The following is a 24,616-nucleotide window of genomic DNA, read 5'->3' as shown; positions in this document are numbered from 1 at the left end:
TGCCTTACCATGTTCAGCACACCTGAGCCCTAGCTGCCTTTTCTAGCTTGCCCAAATTCTAGATTCAATCCTGACAGGCAAAAAAGTACTTTAACAGACTCATAACCTCTCATGAATCAAGCTCTCAGACCTAGGATTCTGGGATCCTGGGAAATCAGGAACAAAAATCCCCTTAAAACGTAAGAGTCATCATTGTCAACCAAAACCACTGCACAGTACCTTCAGGGAGAACCATGGGATGTTCACATTATCCCAAAGATGTAGGGATACCCCCACTCCTGCTCCAGTGATGGTAGAGGTCACAGAGCGGCTTATGTGTTGCCTAAATTGCAACCAATTTACCTACCTAGTATCCCAGCACCCACTAGAGTTGCTGCCTTACCCTGACCAGCCAGGTGCTGGCCCCATGGCTATGTTGATCTTCAGATAATAACCTTCCTTTATGGAGTGCTGAATAATCTTAGCCTGGGAATCCTTATTCCTTCTTTTTAAGACAAATCTGTTCACCAAGGCTGGTGACCTGTTAGGGATCTTGGCTAAGACTGACACACCCTGTCCCAGTCAACATCTCCAGAATCATCACTGTAGCAGCTACAGTTTGGTCTCCCAGCTCACAGAGCAACCTTCCTTGAGGTGACAACTTTCACATTGCTACCTGAGTACAGGCAACATGTCTTTGTCATCTCCACATCCCCTATATCCCTAACCTAGTGCTTGACTCACAATAAGGAAGAATAAGAAAAGGACAGAAGGAAGGAAATGAAAACAGATAACTAGTCGCTCCCTTTCCCCCTGGAAACTCACTTTTCTTTCTGCAGGTTCTCAATCTGCTCAGTCAGGACTCTCTCCTCCTGCTGCATAGCTGCTTGCTGCTGTTCTGTGATGTCAGCCTCCAGCGCTGCCTCACTAGTCAAGGTCTCTTCTGGGACATCAGACATGGAGGGCAACCGAACTACAACAGGAGACGACGGGCATGGATAGTTTCCTCGACGAAGACGCCCCTTCCCCTGCAAAGAAAAATATATGTTAAAAGGTAAACTGAGTGACTGATCAGTTTTACTTGGCCCAGTTAGGATAACAAGTGTACTACTTCCATCACACCTGGTGAATGGTAGGAATAAGCAGAAACAGTCTGTGAGACCTAAGATATTTAGTGAGATACCATCCATCGAACACATTTAGGTTACGCCTTTTCTTGCAAGAGCACTGGAAAATGGGTACGTTGGTGGGTGGGAGTGTAAGAACACACTGTGTACTGAGACAAGATTCTTCTTTTAATCTAAGCTGCATCCCCTCCAAACTAAATATCCACACATGGCTATTTAAATTAATTAATTAAAATAAAATGGGGGCTAACGGGGGGAGGGATAAATTGGGAGATTAGGATTGACACTACTATATGTAAAATAGGTAACTAATAAGGACCTCCTGTATAGCACAGGGAACTCTACTCAATACTCCGTAATGGCCTGCATGGGAAAAGAATCTAAAAAAGTGGATATATGTATAACTGATTCACTTTGCTGTACACCTGAAACTAACACAGTATTGTAAATCAACTATACTCCAATAAAATTTTTTTAAAAATTAAACAGAAGTAAAAATTTAGTTCTGCGTTCACACTAGCCAGATTTCAAAAGCTCAACAGCCACAGGTGGCTAGTGACCACCATATTGAACAGTGCAGATTTAGAACATTTCCATCAACAAAGAAAGTTCTGATGGACAACACTGCTCTATAACTTTAACCTTGGAATACACAGTCTCTCTAGGAAGACTACAGAAACAGGTCCTAAAACTCAGTTTTATTTTTTTAAAAAAGTCATTTATATATTACAGGGTGTTAGTGAGAGATATTCTCTAAGAACAACTCAAGAAACTTCTTTCTTGAGATCAGAGGGGGAAAAAAATCTCATTGTTTTAACTGGTTACCTTGCACAGAACTTTCACTTCTGATAATGGCAGACTAGGTATTTAAAATTAAACCTCCTGCTGAGAACAACTGGACCAAACATAAAAAACCCAACATATTCTTGAAGGCACCAGAGAACTAACAAGGTAGACCAAGATGAGGCTAGCCCAGCATTCAGGGCTAATTTAAATTTAAGAAGAGGTGGATGAGAGTCTGAGCAGAGTTTTGACAGACTACAGCAGGAGTCAGCAAATTATGGCCCCTGGGCCAAATCTGTCCTTGTGCCTGATTTTGTAAATAAAGCTTTACTGAAATGCCTTCATGCTCATTAATTCACACACTGTCTATGGCTCTTCTGCAGAATAATGGTAGCACTGATGGTTGCAAGAGATTGTATGGTCCACAACGCCTCAAGTATTTACTCTCTGGTCCTTTACAGAAAAAGTTTGCCAACCTCTGGGGTAAAGAATAATAGTCCAGACACAGGCAAGGGTGTGGGCTGCAGTGGGCTCCATTCCCATCCATGCCTGATGCTGGGACCCCTAAGGTTTGCATCCTAGATATAAGTGTAAGTTGAAATTATTATGGTCCTTGCAGATACTGAAGCCTAGCTTCAAGTCTTTTGAATGGTTCAGAAAATTGTAATCCCTAAAACTGGATTAAAGTAACCCCAGTTTGCTAGTACCCTAGGACCTGGCAGAAGAAATGAAAACACTATCTGGAGGAAAGTAACATCATCTCAGGTTTCAAAATATTTTTACAAATAATTTTTAAAAATACTATGTCTCACACACAACAAAAGGCAACCAAGCACAAAAGGAGACAAGACAATGTAAATGAAAACCAATAAAAACAACAGAAACCTTCAATGACACCAGATATTGCTGCTCTCAGAACAGACTTAAAATAGCCATGCTGAAGGAAAGAGATAGAAAGACATAGTTGAATTAGTGGACCAGAAGTTAGGTCAGAAGAAAATACAAAGAATCAAGCAGAGAAAACAAAACAAAACAAAAAATTTTCTAGAAAAATTGAGAAAAGTTGATAGAAGAACACAATAAAAAGATCTACCATATACAAAAAGATTACCAGGAGAGAAGAGAGATCCTGTAGAAGAAATAACAAAAAGATAATGGCAGAACATTTTTCAAAACTAATTAAAGATATCAACCTACTGACTAAAGAAAGCCTTTGACCTCTAGGAAAGATAAATAAAAAGAAGTCCATACCTAGAGACAGCTGCTAAAAATTAAAGGCAAGAGAAAATCGTAAAAGCAGTCAAAAAAAAAAAAAAAGTACCTGCCACAAAGAAGCAACTGTTCGATTCAAAGCTTACTTTTCAACAGAAACAATGTAAGTCAGAAAACAATAAATGGTATTTTCAAAAGAGGAAAGGAAAAAGTAACTGCCAATCTAGAATTCTATACATCACAAAAACAAACTTCAAGAATGAAGTTGAAATAAAGACATTTTCAGACATACTAAGACAGGAAATCTGTCACCAGCTGATCTGCACTAAAGGAAGGGCAGACAGAAAATGACCCAAGAAGAAAAGTCAGGGAGGAAGAAATGAAGAGTAATGAAAACGGTAAATATGTAAGTCTAAAATAATTTGCATAAAACATAAGAATAATGTGTTGAATTTAAAATACACCGGGAATTAAAAACATAACAACAACATCAACTACATCATATAATAGCTAAAGCATATTAAAGACCTTGCATTATCTGGGAAAAAAATAAAAGTACCAATTAACAGACTGTGATAAACCACAAATTTATGTTGTAACCTTTAGGTTGACTACTAAAAGAAGAGTAAAAAAGTATAAAACTTCAAAACTAACGAAGGAAAAAAATGGAATAATAGAAAGTAGCCAAAAGAAAAAGGCAAGAATGAACCAAAAAAGGAAAGAAAGAAAAGAAACATATGTCAGGTAAGAAAAATTAAAAGCACAAAATAAAATAGTAGATTTAAATCCAAATATATCAGTGATTACATTAAATTAAGTAGATTAAATGCTCTAGTTAAAATCTGAAGATTATCAGACTGTATTAAAAAAAGAAAACCCAACTATATTAAGTTTACAAAGCATGCATATAAAACATTCAGAATTCAGAAAGGCTGAAAGTAAAAAGGTTGGCGTAAAAGACTTACCATGTCAGCACAGAGAAAACAAGTGTGTACACACCAATCAGTAAATTCATAGAACTGAACAACTTAATAAACATAAGTGATATAACAGACATACATAGAATTCACGATCTAACTACAGAATATTCATTACTTTAAAGCACATATAGCAAGACAATACATTTCCAAGGGTTCAAATCGTTTATCTGACCTTTAAATTAATTTAAAGTAAGTTTTCTGACAGTGCAGTTACAAAGAGAAAACTAAAAATCCCTATGTATGCAGAATTTAAGAAATAGACTTCTATGAATAAAGAAGATATGGTATATATATGAAATAATGCCATTTGCAGCAACATGGATGGACCTAGAGATTATCATACTAAGTGAAGTAAGTCAGAAAGAGAAAGACAAATACCATATGATATCACTTATATGTGGAATCTAAAATATGACACAAATGAACTTATCTACGAAACAGAAAAAGACTCACAGACATAGAGAACAGACTTGTGGTTGCCAAGGTGGAAGGAGGTAAGGGAGAGATGGATTGGGAGTTTTGGATTAGCAGATGCAAACTATCAATATTATATATAGAATGGATAAACAACAAGGTCCTACTGTATAGCACAGGGAACTATATTCAATATCCTGTATAAACCATAATGGAAAAGAATATGAAAAGAATGTATATATATGTATAAATGAGTCACTCTACTGTACAGCAGAAATTAACACAACATTGTAAATCAAATATACTTGAATAAAAAAAAAATAAGACTTCTAAAACACCCATAGCCCAGCCAAAGAAGAAATCACAATGAAAATTTTAAAATTCTTTGAACAGTAATATCAAAATCTATGGGATACGGTTTAACTCTGCCTATATTAAAGTTATAGCCTTATATGCATATATTAGAAAAAAAGAAAAGTTAAAAATTAAAGAGGTAAGTATCTATTTCAGGAAACTAGATAGAGAACAACAAAATAAACTCAAGGAGAAAAAAGAAAATAAACAGTAAATAAACATTAGAAAAAAGAGGACCAGAGCCAAAATGTAACTCTTTGAAAAGACTAATAAAAGATTTTAAACTCTGGCAAAATTGGTAAGAGAAAAAGAATTTACAAATAACCAAAGGCGGGAATGAAAACGGGACATCACTAAAAATCTAGTAGACATGAAAAGGATAAGAGGCTACTATGAACAACTTTATGTCAATAAATCTGAAATTTTATACAAAGTGGAGAAATTTCTACAAAAATCCAAGTAATACTGTCAAAAATTTACAAATGTGATTAATCTTATAAATTGAATCTATAAATAAAACCTTTACAGAGAGAAAAGTGGAAGCCTACATGTTTTCACTAGTAAACAAGAAGAAATAACACACAAATTCTTCCACAGAATTAAAAATAAGGGCTACTCTCCAACTCATTCTTAGAGGCCAGCATAAGCTTGATACCAAAACATAAGGACATTAAAAGGAAAGTCTATTATAGGACAATTTTAGTCATAAACAGGGGTGTAAAATTCTAAACAACATACTGTAAATCAAATCAAGCAATATATAAGGAGAATATTACATCATGACTAAGTTGGATTTATTGCACTAGTATAATGATTTAACATTCAGAAATTCACTCATTGTAAAATGTCATAACAATAAAATTAAAAAGTCTCATGCACACCTCAATACACGCAGTAAAGGAATTTCATAAAATTCAATATTAAATCACAATTACAACTCTTAGAAAACCAGGAATAGAAGGGAACATATTTAATATCATCAAGCATCTATAAAAATTCTATAGCAAACATCATACTTAGTGGTAAAAGGCTGAAAGCTTTCCCTTTGAGACTGGGAACATGCCAAGAATGATCCCTATCACCACTTCCTTTCAACATAGCATTGAAGGTTCTAGCTAGCGTAAGAAAAAGAAATAAAAGGCAGAAGGATTATGAAAGAACAAATGAAACTATCATTATTCATGAACAATATGACTGTAGAGGTAGGAAATCCAAAGGAATGCACAGAAAAATTGTTAGAATAAGTGGAAAAATACCAAAATCAATTGTATTTTTATTTAACAAGCAAAAAAGAGAAAACTAAAAGAGAATACAAAACTAAAAGAGAATACAAAAAATTTAAAATAACATTTATAATTGAATTAAAATTATTAAAATCCTAGTAACAATTCAAATAATTCAAAAGATGTGTAAGATATCTATATACAAAACTATAAAACAATTTTGAGAGGAACTAATGATCTACATGAATGGAGAGATATATCATGTTCACGGATGGGAACACTCAATATTGTAAAAATATCAATTCTCCCTGAAGTGATCTCTAAATTCAATGCAATCTCAATAAAAATCCCAAGACAATTTTTGTGAAGCTGATTCTATAATGTATATGGCAATACTGTATACAGAGCCAAGAAGAGTCAAAACGCTATTGAAGAAGGAGGTAGGATGACTTGTTCTAGCAGATATTTTTAGAAAGCTATAGTAATTAAAGTAGTGGTGTTGGTACAAAGTCAAAACAGAGAGCCTAGAAAGAGAGCCACACATATATAGACTCTTGATTGATCACAAAAGGGGAACTTCAGAGCAGTATGGAAAGGATGCTTTTTTAAATAAACAGTGCTGGAAAAACTGGATACCCATGTGGAAACATAAAGACCACTCCCTACACTATACCACATACAAAAATTTTTTCCAGATGGATTATATATCTAAATATGAAAGGCAAAACAATAAAGTTTTTAGAAGATAATAAAGATTATCTTTATAACTTCAGGTAGTAAAAAACTTCTTAAACATGACCCTAAAAGTACTAGTCTAAAGGAAACGACTGGTAAGGTAGCCTACATTACAATTAAGAACATCCTGTTCATCAAAAGACACCTTTAAGAGTGGAAGAAGAAAGCTTCAACAGAAGTAACCAATAAAGGGTATGTATCCAGAATTCATAAAGAACTCCTACAGATCAGAGAAAGACAGACAACCCAATTAGAAACTGGGCAAGAGTTCTGAACAGGTCCTTCACAAAAGAGCATATCCAAACTGCCAACGTACTTACGAAAAGGTGCTTAAGCACATTAGAGTCACAACACAGAAATTTAAAATAAGGCCCCAATGATACATCTACTAAAATGGTTAAAATTAAGGAATCTGGCAATATAAGTGCTGGGGAGGAAGTGGAGCAATTGGGAACTCTCATACACTGCTAGTAAAGTACAACCATTTTGGAAAAAAAGTTTGGCATTATGTACTCAGGTTGAAGATATATATCCTGTGACTCAGTAATTCCACTCCTACATAACCCCCACAAAAATACATCCATGTGTCCATCCAAACTACATGTAACAGAATGTTCATAGCAACATTATTCATAATTCCCCCAAACACAAGCCAAATGTCCAGCAATACTAGAATGGATAAACTGTGGTATACATATAGACTGGAATACTATACAGTAACATATATGAGCTACAATGAAACACAATAATATGGATAAGTCTTACACACATAAGGTTGATGAAATAAGTCAGATATAAAATAATACCTATTATATGATTCCATTTATATAAAACTCAAAAACAGACCAAACAAAACTATAGTGCTCAGGGATACATACTTTAGTGGGAAAACAACAAAGAAAACAGAGTAACTCAAGTTATTGCTTACCTTTGGGGGAGAGAAAGGATTGCGATTGGAAAGAGAAAGAGAAGAGCTTCTGGGGGTGCTGGCAATGTTCTATTTCTTGACCTGAGGTTGCTATGTGGATGTTTACTTCATAATTCATTAAGATGCAGATGTATGTTTCTGTGCTTTTTTTTTTAATGTGTTGTATTTCTCAACAAGTAAGAGCTCCTCTTCAAAGTTAACTATTTATGCAAATATACTACTATCTTTTGAATAGAATGGGACAATAAACTGACAGATTTCTGAGTTGATTTTGGGAAGAAGAAAGGAAGACATGCCGTCTCAGAAACAGAAACTGCTGAGCTAGCCCAAATGGTAAGGTGAAAGTAGAAGGTAGTTCTAAGGGCATTCAGACTGACTCTTCCAAGCTCACGCCCTCTAAAATATGCAACAGGATGAATAGTAGGAGGATGAAAAGACTGCTATTCCACTTTTAGTTCTGAGAGCAAGAAGTAAAGAATATGCTAAGAAAAAGGCCCTCAAAACAAAAGGTCAGTCTGCAAATTTAATAGAGGATAACTACGGAAAAGATAGCATTGTGGAATGGACGCAGAGAACAGGGTTTGGAGTTGGTATCAACAGTGTTAAAGTCCATTATGACTGGTCAGAATTACATTATAAATTCCAAGACAGCTTCTCATTACATATCACTGTGACTATTTTAATGAAGCCAAATGAACAACTAAAACTTAATGTGATATAAAAGCCTCAGGGAGCTGGAAAAATCTGAGCTTACTCCTAGTATTCACTTCCCAGTATTCAATAAAAGAGCTGCCTTTGTTCGGCATTCATACCATCACCTGGCCGCCTAAAGTACTTCACTACGGGTTAGCTAAGAATTACTTAACAGAGCTGAAGAAAATCAAACTCCACAGGTCTGATCTCTCTTAAGATAGCATTAAATAAAGATTAAGGAAAAGCTGGAACCCCTACAGCCCAGAGTTCTCTTACAAGGTCAGAGAAAGTAAATTTTAAAGTTAATTACATAGAGCTTTTAGAAACATGGGAAAATGCTAATACTGTGTTAAAAACTGGACATAAACTGGTATACCATAGGTTCTTTTAAAATCTGCAAATATATAAAGGTATTTCCTGAGTGGAATAATATCCTTTATTCTCCATACTTTTCCATAGTAAGCATAATTTAGTTTTTTTAAATGGGATTTCTTTTTTTATAGCAACATTCACTATATATTCTCTTTCAGTGGTTTTATCCATAATTGTTTTTCTACCATCACTGCAAAAGTCAACAGAGTAAAAAAGGCAAATATTTTCTTCACATTATGAAAAAAATATTTGACCTTGTGGACTCCCTGGAAAGAGTTAGCAGTTAACACTTTGAGAAGTGGTTTGTAGTATCCTTTGATCATTTTCCACTAGGTCTTTCTCCTATTTATTTGTAGGGGCTTCTCCTCATTAACTAGGGCAAATCAGACTTTGTGATATGAGTTGTAAATATTTTCTTACTGTATATCATTTCCCTTTTGCCTTGCTTATGGTCATTTCTGTCATGCATTAATACTTGATAACTATGCCAATGAACCTATGAACATTTCTTTTAATGGTTTTATATAATAGAAATACCTCCTCTACTCCAAGATCACAGTATATTTTTCTAACATAATAGGGATTTTATTGGTTTTGATTGATCACATAGTTCATGAACAATGTGTACCCAATTGTTAATATAAGTACTGAAAAACCTATAAAGCCATATTGTAATCCTTTTCTGAACAGTTATGCCAGTGACGTTCCAGCTTAAACTCTAGAGACAAATTATTCCGAAAATCAAGATTTCAACTACAATTATTTTCAAATGTTGATGAGTGTTAGGTCTAAAGTCCCACTTATCCACGATTTAATATACACAATATTCAAATTTCCAACCTCTCATTAACAAAGTTACTAGGAAAAGCTGGATTACCACTACCAAAGACATCACAGATAACACAGTTACGACAGAGAGCCAAGATCAAGAAGCAATTTAAGACATTACTATGCTTTTGGAGAGTTAACTATTTTCAGTTTGTAAAGAAAAATAAACTAGCACTGATTTCACCCTTTCAAAATGGGAGAAGGTGGAATTCCCTTCTTCTTAAAAAACATATTTGTAACTGAACTCATAGAAACAGAGAGTAGATCGGTGGTTGCCAGGGGCTGGGGTGTGGGGGAAATGGGTGATAGTGGTCAAAGGGTATAAATTTCCAGTTACAAGATGAATAAATTCTGGGGATGTAATGTACAGCATACTGACTGCAGTTAACAATACTGTATTATATGCTTAAAAGTTGCTAAGAGAGTAGATCTTAAATGTTGTTACCACCAAAAAAAAAAAAAAAGAAATAAGTAACTATATGAAGTAATGGATGTGTTAAGTAACCTTACTGTGGTAATCATTTCATTATATATATATAATGATATATGATATAATGATATATGATATATGATATGATATAATGATATATATATATAAATATATATACATATATAAAATCATCACATTGTACACCTTAAATTTACACAATATTATATATCAACTATATCTCAATGTATATAATCTCAATATATATACTAGGAGAAAAAGAAAAACCAAAACACATGTTTTTAGAGATCTAAAAAAGTCACATTTAAAAAATTGATTAAAAAAATTCTACTGGATTGTACAAGAAGTACAATACAGGGCCCACTGACTTGATAAATTATATTAATGTAATCACACTTGGCTTCAGTTTCTCTGTTATCTTAAGGTGTTTTTAGTTTCTTTATTAGCTACTTCAGTCTGTTTTCCTTTTGCTCCCCTTTCCCCTTTTGTTCCTATTTTTTTCCCTAAAGATTTATCCTTTTCTGCCTCCTGTTACATATTGGTTTCAACTTTTGTAGGAAAGGTGTATCTGGTAACCTTCTTCATCGCCTCTTGGGCTCTTCCATAACTGCCCTTTCAGCTGAATTAAACTTCTTGGATGTTTTGGCAATGTGAAGTTGAAGAGGTGGAATGCTTTTGTGCCTGCAGGATACAGGGCAGTAAACAGCTCTGCAAAGCTAGGTTGCCTGAGCTGTAAGACATCCCTCTGTATCTGCAGGTTCTGCATTCTTGGATTCAACCAACTGCAGAATGAAAATATTTGAAAAACATTTCCCTAAAATTCCAAAAAACAAAACTTGAATTTGCCACCATGCACTAACAACTATTTACATAGCATTACATAACAACTATTTACATTTACATTGAATTAGGCATGGTAAGTAATCTAGGGATGATTTAAAGTATGCAGGACACCTATCCTTCTCAAACTATTCCCAAAAACTGAAGAGGAAGAAATGCTTCTGAACTCTTTCTATGAGGTCAGCATCACCCTGATGTCAAAACCAAAGACACCACAAAAAAAAGATAATTACAGGCCAATGTCACTGATGAACACAGACATAAAAGTCCTTAACAAAACACTAGCAAACCAAATTCAACAATACATTATAAGGATCATACCATGATCAAGTAGGATTTATCCCAGGGATGCAGGATGGTTCAACACCCACAAATCAATCAATGTGATACACCACATTAACAAACTGAAGAATAAAAATTATGATCATCTCAACAGATGCAGAAAAAACTTTGACAAAATTCAATATCCATTTATGATAAAAACTCTCAACAAAGTGGGTATAGAGAACAAACCTCAACATAATAAATGCCATATATGACAAACCTAACATCACACTCAATGGTGAAAAGCTGAAAGCATTTCCTCTAAGATCAGAAACAAAGATGCCCACTCTCATCACTTTTATTTAACATAGTATTGAAGTCGTAGCCACAGTAATCAGACAAGAAAAATAAAAGGAATACAAATTGCAAAGGAGGAAGTAAAACTGTCACTGTTTGCAGATGACATGATACCATACATATAAAAAAATCCTAAAGATACCACTGAAAAAATATGAGAATAAATTAATTGACTAAAGTTTCAGGATACAAAATTAATATACAGAAATCTGATGTGTTTCTATACACTAAAAATGAACTATCAGAAAGAGGAATTAAGAAAACAATTCTATTTACAACTGCATCAAAAAGAAGAAAATACCTAGGAATAAATCTAACCAAGGAGATAAAAGACCTGTACTTGGAAAACTAAAAGACACCAATGAAAGAAACTGAAGATGATACAAACAAATAGAAAGATATACCATGTTCATGGATTGGAAGAATTAATACTGTTAAAATCACAAATACTCCCCAAGGCAATCTACAGATTAAATGTAATCCCTATCAAAACACCAATGGCATTTTTCACAGAACTAGAACAAATAATTCCAAAATGTGTATGGAAACACAGAAGACTCCAAATAGCCAAACCAATCTTGAGAAAGAACAACAAAACTAGAGGTATCACATGCCCTGATTTCAAAATATACTGAAAAGCTACAGTAATCAAAACAGTATGGTACTGGAACAAAAACAGACACATAGATCACTGGAACAGAAACCAGAGTGTCCAGAAATAAACCCACGCTTATATGGTTAATTAATCTACAACAAAGGAGGCAAGAATATACAAGGGGAAAAGACAGCTTCTTCAACAAATGGTGTTGGGACAACTGAACAGCTACATGCAAAAGAATCAAACTGGATTACTTTCTCATACCATATACAAAAATAAACACAAAATGCATTAAAGACTTAAATGTAAGACCTGAAACCATAAAACTCCTAGAAGAAAACACAGGCAGTATGCTCTTTGACATTGGTGTTAGCAATATTTTTTTGGATATGTCTCCTTAGTCAAGTGAAAAAAAAGCAAAAATAAACAAATGGGACTACATCAAACTAAAAAGCTTCTGCACAGTGAAGGAAGTTATCAACAAAATGAAAAGGCAGCCTACTGAACAGGAAAATATATTTGCAAATGATATATCTAACAAGGGGTTAATATCCAAAAATATACAAAGAACTCATACAACTCAACTTCAAAATGACAAACAACCTAATTAAAAAATGAGCAGAGCACCTCAATAGACATTTTTCCAAAGACAACATACAGATGGCCAACAGACACATGAAAAGATGTTCAACATCACTATCATCAAGGAAATGCAAATCAAAACCACAATGAGATATCAACTCACACCTGTCAGAATGGCTATTATCAAAAAGACAGCAGGTAAGTGTTGGTGAGGATGTGGAGAAAAGGGAACTCCTGTGCTCTGTTGGTGGGAATGTGAATTGGTACATGAAAGATTGTATGAAGGATCCTCAAAAAATTAAAAATAGAACTATCATATGATCTAACAATTCCACTCCTGGATATTTATCCAGATAAAACAAAAACACTAATTTGAAAAGATATATACACCCCTATGTTCACTGCAGCATTATCTACAATAGCCCACATATGAAAGCAACTTAAGTATCCAATGATAGATGACTGGATAAAGAAGATGAAGTATATATTATATGTATGCATGTATGTGTATACACACATACATACACACATAATGGAATATTAATCATAAAAAAAGAATGAAATCCTGTCATTAGCAACAACATGGATGGACCTCGATTATGCTACGTGAAATACGTCAAACACAGAAAGACAAGTAATGCATGATTTCACTTATATGTGGAATCTAAAAAAACAAACATAACAAAACAGAAACAGATTAATAGATACAAAGAACTGGTGGTTGCCAAAGAGAAGGGGGGTAGGGGGATGAGTTAAATAGGTGAGGGAGATTAAAAGGTACAAACTTCCAGTTATAAAGTACATAAGTCATGTGGATGTAACGTACAGCATAGGGAATATAGCCAATAATATTGTAATAACTTTCTATGGTGACAGATGGTAATCAGACTTATTGTGGTGATCATTTTGTAATGTATAAAAATATCAAATCAGTATACTGTACACTTGAATATTGTAAATCAATTATACTTCAAATAAAAAATAAAGTATAATGGGAGGATGTGTGTAGGTTATATGCAAATACTATTCCATTTTTTTTTAAACAGGAACTTTATTTTGTTTGTTTATTTTTGGCTGTGTTGGGTCTTCACTGCTGCGTGGGCTTTCTCTAGTTGAAACAAGCGGGGGCTACTCTTTGTTGTGGTTCACAGGCTTCTCATTGCAGTGGCTTCTCTTGTTGTGGAGCACAGGCTCTAGGCATGTGGGCTTCGGTAGTTGTGGCACATAGGCTCAGTAGCTGTGGCTCATGGGCTCTAGAGCTCAGGCTCAATAGCTGTGGTGCATGGGCTTAGTTGCTCCGCGGCATGTGGGATCTTCCCAGATCAGGGCTCGAACCTGTGTCCCCTGCACTGGCAGGCGCATTCTTAACCACTGCGCCACCAGGGAAGCCCTTTGCCATTTTACATAATGAACTTGAGCATCCTAGAAATTTGGTATCTTTGGGGCGGGGGTTCTGAAACCCCTATCATAGTATTCCCTGTGGATACTGAGAGATGACTATACTCCTAGCACTTTTATTTTTAAATTTTTAGTCTTTGATTAATTTAGATCAACATTTTAATTTTTCTTGTTTTTTCTCCACATGACTATCCTTTTTTCCTTCACCATTTATTGAATAGTATACCTCTGAAATGTCACTCACTTTAATGTTTATGATCCTTTCTTTTTCTTTTTTAAGGATTTTCTTAGTTTTCCTGCTTCCTTATTTTCTTATTATCAATTTTAGTAGCATCTTGTCAAGGTCCCCCCAAATATTCTTTTGTTGTTTTTATTGACATCACATCTTGTTGGTAAAATGTTACAAAACTCTTTCCTTGTCTATGAGAATTTGATCTTTGGTCCATGTTCTAGCTCAGGACCCTGGAAACCTGATAAAGGTAGCATGTAAATGATGTTACTAGACAACATTGTCTCTGGCAAAAATTACCGATTGGCATCTGAAGAAGGAATGATAAATTATAAATATCTAGTTGAAACCTATATATTTAGACTCTTTGAGTGTGGAGTCTGCTGTAATTAGACATATCCCTTGCAGGGACCCAGGAAACCATGTCTGGAATTTTATGAAAGATACTGACTCCTGTGGAGGCATGAAACTTCTAAGGCAGAACAGATCTGCAACCACTAAATGTGGACCTCTTTTTCCTTGCACTTGAGCTGTGACTTGAGAGACTAAAGATATAGCTAACACCCTGATGGTGGCGTGGCAGCATGACTCGCTACAACGACTCTGGCATAAAAGGAAGACCTTATGTTGTCTGCTGGCATGCTGTGCTTCCTGTCCCATATTCTTCTACATGATTCTGATGCCAAGTGTAGCTCACGGTAGTCTTATGAGTCTGAAAGTTTAGGTGAGTCTCAACAGATCCTCTCTCCATCCTACTGGGTGTTAGAACAATAAATGAATAGATGAATTTAGGAAGAACTGACATCTTTATATATTCAGTCTTCCTTTCCAAATGCATTTATTTGTTCAAATCTTCTTTTGTAATTCTTGGGGTTTAAGACTCTGTCTGTATAAATCTTCCACATTTCTTGTTCTACATTTCTTAAGTATATTCTTTGGTATTTTATGTTGCTGTTTTGAGTGCATGCTAATAAAAATGGGCATTTTTCTTCCATTATATCATCCAATGGGTAGTACATATCAAAGTTATCAATGGTACTCAGATACCCTATAATTTTAATTAGTTTTTAAGTTGATTTTCTTGAGTTTTGCATATATACAATCATAATGAAAATAGTGATAATTCTACTTCTTCTTATAAGTTTTATACCTCTGATTCCTTTTTATTACCCAATTGCATTAGATAGTACCTCCAGATCAAGGACAAATAACAATGAGGATAATGGACATTCTTGCCTTTTCCCAGTTTTAATTAGAAAGCTTCCAATGTTTCTCCATTAAGCAAGATACTGGTTTGGGGGATATAACAGATATATTTTATCATGCTAAGGAATTATAGATATATCCCTATTTTAATAAGAATTTAAAAAATAATACCTGTATAATTATATCAAATGCCCCTTAAATATCTATGAGGATAATATTATATTTTTCCTACAGATCAATTAACATGGTGAATTATGCTAATCGAATCATTCTTGCATTCCTGGGTTAAATCACACTTAGTAAAAGTTTATGTTTATGGGCCACTGAGCTATGCTTGCTAATATTTTAACTTGGGATTTGGGGATTAATATTGACAGATGAGGCAGTTCTGAATTTATATATCAAGTGTTCTATTGATATACACATATGTGTATATATATGTGTGTAAATATATATATATCTCAGTGTATCAAGTCCTGTTCTGTGGCTTTACAAGTATAAACTCATTTAATCCTGTGAGTCTGGTACTATTAACTCCAGTTTATACATGAGAAAACTGAGGCATGGAGATTAAATGACTTGCCCATGTCACAATAGCTAGTAATCTGGTGCTAGGATTTAAACACAAAAGTTTAGTCCAGAGCCCATCCTGTACTCTGCTGCCTTTAATACTTTCATGTAAAATTTTTGTTAGTTTTTCTTTTTCGGGCAGGGTGTTAAAAAGTACCAATGTTACACTCTTTTCATAAAAAAAGACCTTTTCCCTCTCAGCTCTGGAACAGATTAAATTGTATTGTTATGTTTTTAAAGGGTTGGTAAAATTCCTCTGTGAAACTTTATGTCCAGTGTTTTTAAAAGAGGAAAGTCTTAGACAATCTTTGATGGCCTCTCAAGGCCTAAAAAGATCAAATCCAAACTACTAATCCTGGAATTTAAGAACCCAAAAACTTATTTGCTAATTCATTATATCTTATCACTCTTCCCTTCCTTCATTCTTACCAAGAAATCTTACATTCTAGCCATTGAAGTTTATTCAGTGTTCTCAGGTATTAAGTCATCTAGCTCTCTATGCTTCCCTACAGCTTTCTGAACAGACAAGATGAGATTTAGTAAACTGAACTACAACTATTTATACCTTTGCTTACTAGACTGTTAATTTATCTAAAGAAGAGACCTTGTCATTTCTATACCTCCAGCACCTAGCACAAGTGCCTAAAACACAACAGAACTGTTACATTTTTGTTGAAAAAATGAATGAGAATAAATGAAAATGAATCAATAAGTGGGGCTAGGAAGACAGGTCTCATCTGCAGAAGAGAATGGGAAGGAAAAAAAGATGTGTCTAAAGTGTAGTCTAAAATGAGAAGTACCTCTGAAGAAACATAGATGGAACGTAGTCTCATTTTTATTTAGTAAAACTGTAAGTTTAAAAATATCAAATGGATTTACAATACTGAATTGAATTCATGTTTTAACTCTACAAAAATCTTCCTAAAATAATAAAAGAAGAGCTTCCCTGGTGGCGCAGTGGTTGAGAGTCCGCCTGCCAATGCAGGGGACACGGGTTCATGCCCTGGTCTGGGAAGATCCCACATGCCGCGGAGCGGCTGGGCTCGTGAGCCATGGCCACTGAGCCTGCGCGCCCAGAGCCTGTGCTCCGCAACAGGAGAGGCCACAACAGTGAGAGGCCCGCGTACCGCAAAAAAATAAATAAATTAAATAAATAAATAATAATAAAAGAAACATAAAACTATGAATACCATAGGACTGTCATAACTTCACTACATGTACATAGGGAAAAAGTTCAAGGGAAATATAAGTATTCTAAAATATTAATAGAAAATTGTGATTTTCTTCCTGCTTTTTGCACTTTACCCTACTGTTCAAATTTTTCCACAATGAGCATGAAACAAGTATGTAAATGTGTCTTTTATGTAGAAACACAAGATCTTAGATTTATCAAATGCCTAATTTTAAAAGATATTATATACTGTAAGAGAAAGAAGTAATTCCAGTCATTTGAAAATGATAAATATAAAATAGTTTATCTTCCAAGTTCTGTGAGAAAACAGCTTCTTTAAAAGCACTGAGTACATCATTATACAAAAAGAGCTAGTATTAAGTTTCAAATCTGAATTTTTTAAAAAAGGAGATAAAAGAGTGAAATGAAAATATTTAAAAATCGATTTTTAGGATACAACTGGTAGATCTAGCAGCAAAAATTGCATAGGGAGCCACCATCATTTATGCTTGTCTAGTATTCTGTACTTTTTACTCTCTAAACTCTCAACCCACCTGGCTCACTCACTCTGCTGTTTGTAAATCTTCACCTTCTCTTCTCTCACATATAATCCTGTCATCCCAAGATCACAGAATCCTTATATTTCCTTACTTCCTAACTTCTGCCTTTTATTCCCCCAAACCTAATTTTCAGGCCTCTTGAAGAGCGTCACGTCCCCTTGCCAGATATTACTGTAGTTCTTCCACTCCTATGGAATTCTATCTACAAGAATTCCCTACATAACTTTTCTTCCCATTTGTCCACATCTGAGAGAGCTGATTTCAAGGCTTCAAAAGAGATGCTTCTTTCACAATTCACAAAAAGGAGCACAAATACTGTTCTCCTTTTGCCTACTCTCCCAAAGAGGTCCTGTGCCTAATCCTCCTCATCATTGGCGCTGCATGTTTCCTGCATGTGGATCTTCAAGTAATGCCTCTTGCTTACCATCGTGATCTTTGAAAGAGGGTTCCGGAGGAATAGAAAAAGCAAGGGTCTTCTGTTGTGGTGTTATCAAAGAGAACACTACACGTTCTTATTACAAGAAAAAATTATTAACTGTATGTGGTGATGAATGTTAGCTAAGCTTATTATGATAATCACTTCACAATATATACATATATCAAATCATTGTGCTATACCTAAAACTAAGAATGTTATATGTCAATTATATCTTGAAAAAAAAAAGATTAATACTACAAAAATACTTTCTGGTCAGTACCAGAAACAGTAAGAACACTTCTATATTCTCAGAAAATCTTCATTCTCTGGGTCTGATTCTTATTATGTCAAGTCACCTGAATGTGAACAGTAGACTTAGACAGCATGCACTAACATAAGGAAATGACAGGACCCTTTGCTAGAATCAAGTCCACACTTGGAATATCTTTTTCCTTTGGAGCTCTTCAAAGCTGCCACATTTCAATTGATTCTTAACTTTCCAATTATTAATACTTAACTTCTGGAAGGGCATTTCTTGCTTCTTTTGGTGTTCTCAGTTGCATAGCTTACCCCCACAGATCCACAATGATACAGAATTGCAGGTATGCAAATTTCTAACAGAGACATGCAGGTAAGTTCTTCAATAAGCCTAGATGACGCAAAATTTATAAGTACTGCCAACCACTATGAGCGCCGCAAGAAAATCCTGAAAAGACTTAGAGCAATTTTAAAATTCCAAACTGAGTACATAAAATAGCAACTGATACTATTTTTAAAAATTAGAATGTTGTTTTTAAAATGCTTTTTTTAGAACCCCTGTTCAACTAGACTCATCATGAAGAAAGCACTCCACATTAAAGTTTTGGAAGTACTGCACATTATATGCTAAACTTTGTTTGGCTATGAAAACCTTTGTGTGTAACATCTTTCAAGAGGATAATTTGTGAGGGTTCTATAGATTAGTAAACTTTATTTCAAATTATATTCTTCATATTATATTATCTTAAATAATACTAAATCAATACTTATGCTTAGAATTATAACAAAAATAAGTTACAAAAAAAACCTATTTGTTATAGAAGAGGCATAACTGGATGGACTGTGAGCATATCATATTCTGAAATCCTACTCTGGGAATAGCCTAGAGTCAAAGATTATGCTCCATAAATCTAATTCTGTGGAAAGTACATGGTAGCAGAAACATATTTTCAAAATGACATGATCAGGATTCAACCTATTATAGTGATGGCAAATATGATTACTTACAAGTCAAGAGTCTCCTAACTGATATATGGCTGCCAGTCTTGCCCATCTCTAATCCATTCTTCTTTAGAATGCTACCAGCTATTTTTCTAAAAGAAATGATGGTGACATTCCCCTACTTCAAAACCTTTCCATAGCTCCCAAGTGCTTCAAAACGGGAAAATTCAAAATTCTTTTTTTTTTTTTTTTGTGGTACGCGGGCCTCTCACTGTTGTGGCCTCTCCCATTGCGGAGCACAGGCTCCGGACGCGCAGGCTCAGCAGCCATGGCTCACGGGCCCAGCCGCTCCACAGCATGTGGGATCTTCCCAGACCGGGGCACGAACCCGTGTCCCCTGCATCGGCAGGTGGACTCTCAACCACTGCGCCACCAGGGAAGCCCCAAAATTCTTAATGCTGCACATCTGGTTCCAGTCTACCTTCCCAAACTCTTCTGCCACTTCCACACCACCTGGCCAGCTCAAGCAACACAAGGCAGTCATTATTCACAGATATCTGTTTCGTGCTTCTTTGCCTCTGGAATTGTCATTCCCCTGTCTTCTCACCATTTGTTAAATTACTACTCATCTTTCAACACCCAACCCAAATGACTTTTCACATTGGCAATAATATAACATACTTTTTGAAAATTCATTTCACTCTTCATTTCAGCAAAGTCACCATTGTATTTAATTATGGAATAGCAATTTTTTCATCTATGAAGACCTGAATACTATTGACTTTGATTAGTTTATTTGTAGTGAATAACCTAAAACTCACTGCTCTCTCCTAGATTCAATTCTTAGATTCAATCCCTTAGATGCTGAATGAATACCAAATACGTCCTAGACACGGTCTTGTTCTTAAGTCTGGGACTAACACCTTTTCTACAGCTAGAGATGCATATGCAATAGGATGTTAAGTGGGATTTTTCCTCTTGTTGCAAACTTGTGGCTAAGATCCAAAGCTGAGGATAATTAAGCAGCCCTTCTTCTAGCTTTAAAGAGCCAAGAGTAGTTGGTACCAGCTTCTCCTCTCAGGGCTTACTGAGAGTTTCATTTTTTTAAATCAATACTGTGATCAATATTCTAACACCTTTCCCTCAATGTAAATCTAAAAAGGCTAAAAAGAAAGAGGGGTTATTGGAATTTCAGGGAAACACAGAGTTTATGAAAAGAGGATATTCCCTCCCCTCTTACAGGAAAACGGCAGTGTCATCACTGAATCCAGAAGGTAAGAATCAAGGTTTGAGTTCATCTAAAAGAAAGGGAAACTGGTATTTCATTCCATTAGGTTGTCTGTATAGGCAAAAGACTTACTGATTTGCAACTCTGTTATATGCACAGGGGAAAAGAGAAGTGGGGAAAGAGTGTGGTGGGAAGAGTCAGATAGAGAGGTAGGCAAGACTTACCCACCTTGAGTTCTTGGGAACCAAGAGGTATGAAAAATGTAACCTTTCCCCCAGTGTGCTTGTAGGCCCTAGAAATGGCCATGGGAGGTAGATCTGATTGGGTAACGTCTTGAGGCAAAAAAAAGACATACATATCAGAGTCGCACAGTATGAATGCCATCCGTCAGGTTTAGCCAGAAGGTGTAACCAAAGCAAGGGACTGCCAATGCCTATAGCCTTCTGCTCACTGTCAGCAGGGTCAATTGGAGATACCACTTATCTTCATTTAGCCTACTGACAATGAGTTTGAATAGTAGTGCTGAACAACCAAGAATACTGTCACCTCAATACTGGCATATCACGTAGAATTCTGCCTTTCCTATATCACTCCTCTCAGTTTCAACACCAGAGGAAGAAACAGCACAAGAAAGAGGGTGGGCAGGGACTTCCTTGGTGGTGCAGTGGTTAAGAATCTGCCTGCCAAGGCAGGGGACACAGGTTCGAGCCCTGGTCCGGGAAGATCCCACATGCCATGGAGCAACTGAGCCCGTGCACCACAACTACTGAGCCTGCACTCTAGAGCCCGTGAGCCACAATTACTGAGCCTGTGCTCTGGAGCCTGCGAGCCACAACTACTGAGCCCATGTGCCACAACTACTGAATGAAGCCTGCGTGCCTAGAGCCCGTACTCTGCAACAAAGACAAGCCACCACAATGAGAAGCCTGCGCACCACAACAAAGAGTAGTCCCCACTCGCCACAACTAGAGAAAGCCCACACACAGCAATGAAGACCCAACACAGCCAAAATATAAATAAATAAATAAAAAATTTAAAAGAACAAAAACAAAACAAACAACTCTTGGAGTCAGGTATGTTCTGGAATTTCGAAATTAAAAAAAAAAAAACAAGGAAAAAAGGAGGGAGGGCAGAAGTGTATGACAAAAAGAACCTACTCACTCACCCCCAAAGTTTTCAGCCCCAGATTAAGGTCTAGTCTATCCTGGAAGAAAGTGATGAGTACTGGATCAAGCCTGTGGCTGATGTTATAATATGAAGATATAATATGAAGAGAACTAAGTCTTAAATACCGGACTAAGACTAGAGCATTTAAAAATTATGGAATAGTCAAAAGATGCTGTTAAGGTAGTTGATATCCAGTAGAAAAGGGGATTTTGACATGGTAGAGTTGGAAGGCAGTTACTAGATAAAAAGCAAAACTGACTGACATTTATATCCCAGCAAATTGACATCCTTAATGAACTGGTTACACATAGATGGATAGTCTTTGCAATTAGTTTCCATATATATTGGTGTTCCATCTCTCCATTCTTTTTTTTATATGAAATCCTGGTATGAGATCTATTATACTATTATTATTTAAGTCTAGAACCAGTCCATCAATTTGCTCACTACTACTTGCAGCACTGTCTAAAAAATGCTGAGTAGATAACAGTCATACTTCTACGTCTAGGAAGACACCATCAAAGTCACAGATAGAAATGGGCAAATAAGTATTTCTAATGATGGAGAATGCTAAAAACAGTAATAGGTTTTTATGTAATAAAGGAAGAGACTGATGAGAACAAAGCTCACAGAGCAGAAATTTATTTGATACCTTAATGCTTTCAATGTTCACCTTTCAATGACCCAACCAAAGAAGAAATCCACAAAGAGGAAAAACCAGTATATTATAAATGGACATTGTTCAACTGCATGACACAGAGGAAAGAAAATAAAGGTTCTAAAGAAAGAGAGTAAGAGAAAAGCAAGTGAAGGCTGATCAGGAAGTGGGACCTGAATTGGGGCTGCACATGGAGGGTGGACAGGCATGGATGATAGACAGAGCAGAACAACTCCTGGATGGATGAGAGACAATAATGTAAAGTGGCTGTGACACATTGCAATATTAATACATACCGAGACTGAATTGCGGGTAATGCTCATAAATCTAACTGCAATTAGTACAGGTTTCTGGATTAGGAAGGACATGAAAAGGAAAGCAGAAGGTTAGAATGTACATGTCATTGCCCCATTAAAGAGGTTTAATCTTTCAATGGAATGAATATATCTGTCTTCCGCAGCATCAGCAAAAAAGCACAGCTTGTCTACCTGCTTTGAAAAGTAGCCTTATAGTAAAAGGTCTCTTCCTGTCTTCCCTGGATGGGCACTGCTAACTTGGGCCTCTCAGAACTGAGTTCATAAAAATTCATACTACAGAAAGGGTTTTTTTTTTTTTTTTGCGATACATGGGCCTCTCACTGTTGTGACCTCTTCCATTGCGGAGCACAGGCTCCGGACACGCAGGCCCAGTGGCCATGGCTCATGGGCCCAGCTGCTCCACAGCATGTGGGATCTTCCTGGACTGGGGCACGAACCCGTGTCCCCTGCATTGGTAGGCGGACTCTCAACCACTGCGCCACCAGGGAAGCCCAGGGTTTCACCTTTAAATGGGGTTTCTGTTTTCATTTCCTGGAGAAAAGATTCAGAACGTGTTCTGTGATGAGCTTTATTTAATACCTTTACTGATTGGAGAAATTCTGTGTTTATGTTTGTTTTTAGAGAACACCCTTCATTAACTTAATCTACAGACATTTGTTGTGCACTTGTCCTGTGCCAGGCAGTTTAATAGTAAAGGAAGAAATGGAGTTACTTTAATGCTAACCTAAGTATAAACTACCAAGTATAGAGGAAGTATTGCTGGGCCTCTGCAAAAACATGGGCACAATGATGGGGAAGCCTGTTTCTCTTTAGAGATTTACTGGGGATCTGATTGGGTGTTCACTAATACAGTTTTGTTTTACAATTCAGGGGAAGGGTAGTAAATGGGCAATAATTAAACTTTAATGCAACAATAGGTTTCCAGTTATCTAGACCCTACTGATTATTGGTCAGTGTGAAATGGAGTTGTTTATATATAGGTCACCAGTTACAAAGGAAGATATTAAACAGACAAATGGGCAAATGGAAGAAATAAATTATCATTTTTGTAAGGCTTTTTTCAAAACCTAGCAATAAACCCTCAAAGAAATCTTTATTTGATAATAGTAGACTCATAGTGGAGTTCTATATCCTATGACTCACATTCTTGCAAGTGAGTAAGTTCTCTACATCCCAGAACTATTGGCCGGACCACCAAAAGTGACATGGTTGAGGTTGGGAACAGACGGTGGAAGAAAGTAGACTCAAAAGTTAGGGTGGGTTACGTTTTCATAGAAAGGACAGGAAAAGAAAACAGGGCAAATTATTAAACCACCAACATTTTACCCAAATACTTGATTTTAAAAATTCTTCATAGTTAACTGTATTCTGTGTATATAACTAAAGACAGCTCAAAGAACAAACATGAGGCATACATAGTACCCTGAGATAAGGTGACTTTTTTTTTTTTCACTTGTTCCATGTGAAAAAGATTCGAAGAATAATCTCTCTCTACATGTCATAATATGTACTTAAAATCTGAGGAAGGCTCCCATTTCCCCCTGTGATTCCATGTCCTGCATCTTACCATTGATCTACGAATCAGTGACAGCCTGGTCTTTGCCTTATTCTCAGCAAATTCCAGGCTACTGATGTCTTTGAGACGAGCCTTATATTTATTCATTTGTTCCACAACAATCAGCTCCACACAGCTGAAACAGGAAAAGAGAAAACTGTTAAGTGCTGAAGTCAATCAAATAAATTGTCAAATCAAATAAATTGTAGCACCCACAGACTA

General features: G+C 35.8%; 1 protein-coding gene across 8 annotated transcripts in view; it reads right to left on the bottom strand.

Moving 5' to 3' along the window:
- The window catches only part of MYO9A (myosin IXA), a 269,375-nt gene that overhangs the window by 4,843 nt on the left and 239,916 nt on the right, over positions 1 to 24,616 (bottom strand). For 5 of the 8 annotated variants that reach the window (XM_030875073.2, XM_030875075.2, XM_030875079.2 and 2 more), the window contains 3 exons: positions 24,407 to 24,530; positions 22,819 to 22,872; positions 805 to 1,007 (listed from right to left, as the gene is read on the bottom strand). In XM_030875073.2, coding sequence (XP_030730933.1) covers positions 805 to 1,007; positions 22,819 to 22,872; positions 24,407 to 24,530 — 381 coding nt within the window. The remainder of the gene's footprint in view (positions 1 to 804; positions 1,008 to 22,818; positions 22,873 to 24,406; positions 24,531 to 24,616) is intronic. The other 3 variants (XM_030875076.2, XM_030875077.2, XM_030875081.2) reach the window with 1 other exon arrangement.

Source organism: Globicephala melas, chromosome 2 (genome assembly GCF_963455315.2).
Source record: "Globicephala melas chromosome 2, mGloMel1.2, whole genome shotgun sequence".
NCBI lineage: Eukaryota > Metazoa > Chordata > Mammalia > Artiodactyla > Delphinidae > Globicephala > Globicephala melas.
This window is presented reverse-complemented; position numbering and strand designations above follow the sequence as displayed.